This window comes from Jaculus jaculus, chromosome 1 (assembly GCF_020740685.1).
Source record: "Jaculus jaculus isolate mJacJac1 chromosome 1, mJacJac1.mat.Y.cur, whole genome shotgun sequence".
In the NCBI taxonomy this organism is placed as follows: Eukaryota; Metazoa; Chordata; class Mammalia; order Rodentia; family Dipodidae; genus Jaculus; species Jaculus jaculus.
The window spans coordinates 333,550,617-333,555,219 of record NC_059102.1 but is presented as its reverse complement, the minus strand read 5'-3'; the positions used below and the strand labels follow the sequence as shown (position 1 = coordinate 333,555,219).

At 47.9% G+C, this 4,603-nt stretch overlaps 1 protein-coding gene across 1 annotated transcript; it reads left to right on the top strand.

The window, feature by feature from the left end:
- Positions 1 to 2,515: 2,515 nt before the first annotated feature.
- On the top strand, positions 2,516 to 3,349 carry LOC101617678 (bisphosphoglycerate mutase-like). Its single transcript, XM_012951891.2, has one exon. It carries the CDS (start codon positions 2,582 to 2,584, stop codon positions 3,347 to 3,349), a length of 768 nt encoding a protein of 255 aa, XP_012807345.2. The 5' UTR covers positions 2,516 to 2,581.
- Positions 3,350 to 4,603: the final 1,254 nt, after the last annotated feature.

Below are 4,603 nucleotides of genomic sequence, written 5' to 3'. Positions count from 1 at the left end.
GTAGATTCTTTGGAGACGGGAGCACTCTGTATACACGAGGACATCCCTTGGATGTGGAGGGTCCCCAGTACATAGGACAGTATCTCTTCCTGCTCCAGAGCTACACAGATCTTATTATCAAACTAGTTTGAGGGCAAAGGCAAGACCCACTCATTTGTTACTCAGCCAGCGCTGTGAGCACTCACAGGGAAAGAAGCAGCCAGGCTCACAGCAGTCCGCATTGCCTTCCCTCTCTTCACACGATCAAGCACAACACAGCCAGGTTAACTATGCTCGTTCATGCTCCCAGAGAAGGGACACTTAATGTCAACGTTACAGTGTCTTTCAGGACTTCACAGTTTGGGAATTAAGTGAGCCTGGAAATCGGAAAGTCCCCTACTTCAGCAAACATGAAGGTATCCTCACTCTACCATGGGTACTAAGTCCAGCTAAAATAGAAACATGCAGAGTGAAGGAGAATAAGAATTAAATTTACTTAAAATGAGTCATCCATTTAAGGAGTATCTGCCGAGTGCTACTGAATGCCTGCTGTTATGCTTAGAAATAGAGAAAAGCAGCTCATTCCAACAGAGTGGCATTTAGAGGCATGAACTGTACAGGACAAGAAATCTGAGATCATAACCGGAGCCACCAGCCATGTACACGTGAGTAATTGTGTGCTATCTCGGACCCTTACCTCCTCATCAAAAAAATAAAAAATGATTAACGACATTACAAGATTATTATTATTCTTTTTCTTTTTCTTTGAGATGGAGAAATAGACAGGGAAAGAGAGAGAATATGAGCCCCCAGCCACTACAAATGAACTCCAGGTGCATGTGCCCTCTTGTGCATCTGGCTTACATGGGTCCTGGGGAATTGAACCTGAGTCCTTTGGCTTTGCAGGTGAACACCTTAACCGCTAAGCCATCTCTCCAGTTTAGATTATTATGCTTTTAAAGAATATTTATTTACTTGAGGGAGAGAGAGGGGAAATGGGTACACTAGGGTCTCCAAGTGCTACAAACTCCAGATGCTGGTGCCACCTGTGCATCTGGCTTACATGGGTCCTGGGGAATTGAACTTTGGTCCGTTGGCTTTGCAGGCAGGCACCTTAACCACTAAACCATCTCTCCATTGCCTTCTTCTTCTTTTTCTCTAAAGCTTCCATTTCAAAGCTTTTGTCTCTGTACTGCTATGCATCAGAGTTTGCTACCCAGCATCTGACTGCTGCCTCAGACTGTGAGCTTCCCAAGGGTGGTGACCGTCATATTCAGGTTTCTGTCTGCTGTGACTTTTACCTGTTGGACTGACTGTCCTCAGCACAAATCTGGTTAGGTGCCCTTAGAGACACTATCCCTACTCCCCCGCCACAGGCACCATCTGTGGTCAGAGAGCCTCTGCTCTCCCCAGCCCATCCTCAGTACAGAACATACCAGAATCCCTAGGTGTGGTGGGGAGTACCTCTGGTCTAGAGTGCTTCCCTTCAGTATAGAACATACCAGAATCCCTGGGTGTGGTGGGGAGTACCTCTGGTCAACCATGCTTCTCCTCAGTAGAGAACATACCAGAATCCCTGGGTGTGGTGGGGAGTACCTCTGGTCAAGCATGCTTCTCCTCAGTAGAGAACGTACCAGAATCCCTGGGTGTGGTGGGAAGTACCTCTGGTCAAGCATGCTTCACCTCAGTAGAGAACATACCAGAATCCCTGTGTGGTGGGAGTACCACTGATCAAGTGTGCTTCTCCTCTCCTGCAGGCTCTTGACCTGTTCCTTCAGCTTTAGCTGCATGTGCACCCAGGCTCACCCATCCCCTGCATTTCAGGTTGGCACTGGCTTTGCTTCCTGCCTGACCTGACCAAGTCCAAGGTCCCCTGTCATTCCAGTGGCTTAACAGGCATAACATTGCCTGCCTTCAAAGAGACCTGTTGTGGCCAGCTCTCTCACCCTCCCCTGTGCCCCACTGACACCTTGCTCTCAGCTTCTCTGCTCCAATGGGACTTATATCCTACCCTGACCCTACGCTGGGGAACATGCACAGAAATGATGTGGTCCCCACCCTGAGACACCTGTCACTGTCCGGTCTTAACATCTTCACCAACACAGTGCTGATGGAAAGGAGCCTGCAGCTGGCGGGAGGACTTCAGGAAGCACTGCCCACTGCTGCGGGGACCATTTCCTGCCCACTGTGCCACTGTGGTGGGTAGCCAGCAGTGTGCCTTCTGGAGGAGCCTGAGAGCAGCACCTTATGTCTGACACACACGGACACTGGCAAGGTGCGGTCAAATGACAAGCAGTTTTCAAGGGCTCATTGCATTCCAGGCAGCAGGATACAACATGACTAAGGCATATTTTCTGCCTCCACAGAGCTGTAAGTCTGTGACAAACAAAAAAATGGCTCTTAAAGTGGCTGAGTCTCTATCCCCAGGTGCTGTGAATACACTTCACTATACGGCAAGGGAGAATTAAGACTATAGATAAGGTGGATGCTGACGGTAGGGAGGCATCATCCGAGGCTGCTGCTGCTGGTGGCTTCACCGCAGGTATATTGCTGTTCTTGAAATTATCCCCTTTGGAAACACCAGGGACGTCCAGCCTCCAGTATGTCCAAGTACAAGCTTATCATATTAAGACATGGAGAGGGTGCTTGGAATAAAGAGAACCGATTTTGCAGCTGGGTGGATCAGAAACTCAACAGTGACGGCTTGGAGGAAGCTTGGAACTGTGGCAGACAACTCAAAGCCCTAAATTTTGAGTTTGATCTTGTCTTCACCTCTGTCCTTAACCGGTCCATCCACACAGCCTGGTTGATCCTGAAAGACCAGGTGCCTGTGGAAAGCTCCTGGCGTCTGAATGAGCGTCACTATGGAGCCTTGATTGGCCTCAACTGGGAGAAAATGGCTTTGAATCACGGTGAAGAGCAAGTGAGAGTCTGGAGAAGGAGCTACAACATGACCCCGCCTCCCACTGAGGAGTCTCATCCCTACTACCATGAAATCTACAGTGACTGCAGGTACAAAGTGTGTGACATGGCCTTGGATCAGCTGCCACGCTCAGAAAGCTTAAAGGAAGTTCTGGAAAGACTCCTTCCCTACTGGAATGAAAGGATTGCTCCTGAAGTGCTAAAGGGGAAAACCGTTATGTTATCTGCCCATGGGAATAGCAGCAGAGCCCTCCTGAAACATCTGGAAGGTATCTCTGATGAAGACATTATCAACATCACTCTTCCCACCGGAGTCCTGATTCTGCTGGAGTTGGACAAGAAACTGCGTGCTGTTGGGCCTCACCAGTTCCTGGGTGACCAGAAGGCCATCCGAGACACCATCAAGAAAGTGGATGGTCAAGTAAAAGTGAAACAAGGCAAAAAATAAAGTCCTCCTGAGCCAGGAATCAATGCAAAAAAACAAGAAGACTATAGATAAAATTATAGTTGCTGAGGCTGGAGGGATGGTTCAGTGGTTATGCAAAACCTAATGACCTGGGTTCAATTCCCCAGTGCTCACATAAATCCAGATGCACAAAGTGGTACATGCATTTGGAGTTTGCAGTGGCTGGAGGCCTTGGCATGCTCATTCTGACTGTCTCTCTTCTCTCTGCTTGCAAATAAATAAATCAATAAATATTTTTTTAAAAGAATTATGGTTACTAATCACCTGACTTTAAAATGGGGAGATTATTCTGGGCTCTGCTGGGTGGCAGGCCCGATGTAATCTCCAGGATTCTGACATATGGGAGAAAGAGGCATGTTGTAGTTCCCTTTAAATTGCTCAGACAACCAAACCCAACCCAAAGCAGCTGAAAAGTTTCCATCTGTTTTTTTTTTTTTTTTTTTTTTTTTGGTTTTTCGAGGTAGGGTTTCACTCTAGCCCAGGCTGACCTGGAATTCACTATGGAGTCTCAGGGTGGCCTCAAACTCATGGCGATCCTCCTACCTCTGCCTCCCTAGTGCTGGGATTAAAGGCGTGTGCCACCACACCTGGCGTTTCCATCTGTTTTAAAAATATTTTATCTATTTATTTGCAAGGAGAGAGAGAGAGAAAAAAAAAAGAGAGAGAGAAGAGAGAAGAGAGACAGGCAGATAGAATGGGAATGCCAAGGCCTCTAGCCACTACAAACCAACTCCAGGGGCATATGCCACTTTGTGCATTGGGCTTTATATAAGTACTGGGGAATTGAACCAGGGTTGTTAGATTTTTGCAGGCAAGTGCCTTAACCACTGAGCAATCTCTCCAGCTCAGAAAGTTTTGATTTTGACTTATATTCTCAAAGGGAAGCTTCATGGTACAGGAGAAAGCATGGTATGAACAGAGGCTGGACATCACCTCTGCCACAGCAGGTGGGAAACAGCAAGAGAGGGAGCTGAATTCTACCCAGAAGCTGACTATACTGCCACTAAGCTGGCTCCCAACAACACGCCTCCTCTAGCAAGGCCCTGCCTTCCAGATTGCCAGCTGCTGGACCCCAAATACTGAGAACACATGAGTTATGAGTGACATCTGATTCCAACCACCACAAGGGAGAAATGCCAGTGGCAGAGTGCTGAGATGTGAGGAAGACTTGACCAGCCACTGATGGTTTGAAGGCAGAAGAGCACCACGGGCCAAGGAATGAGAGGCCCCTAGCAT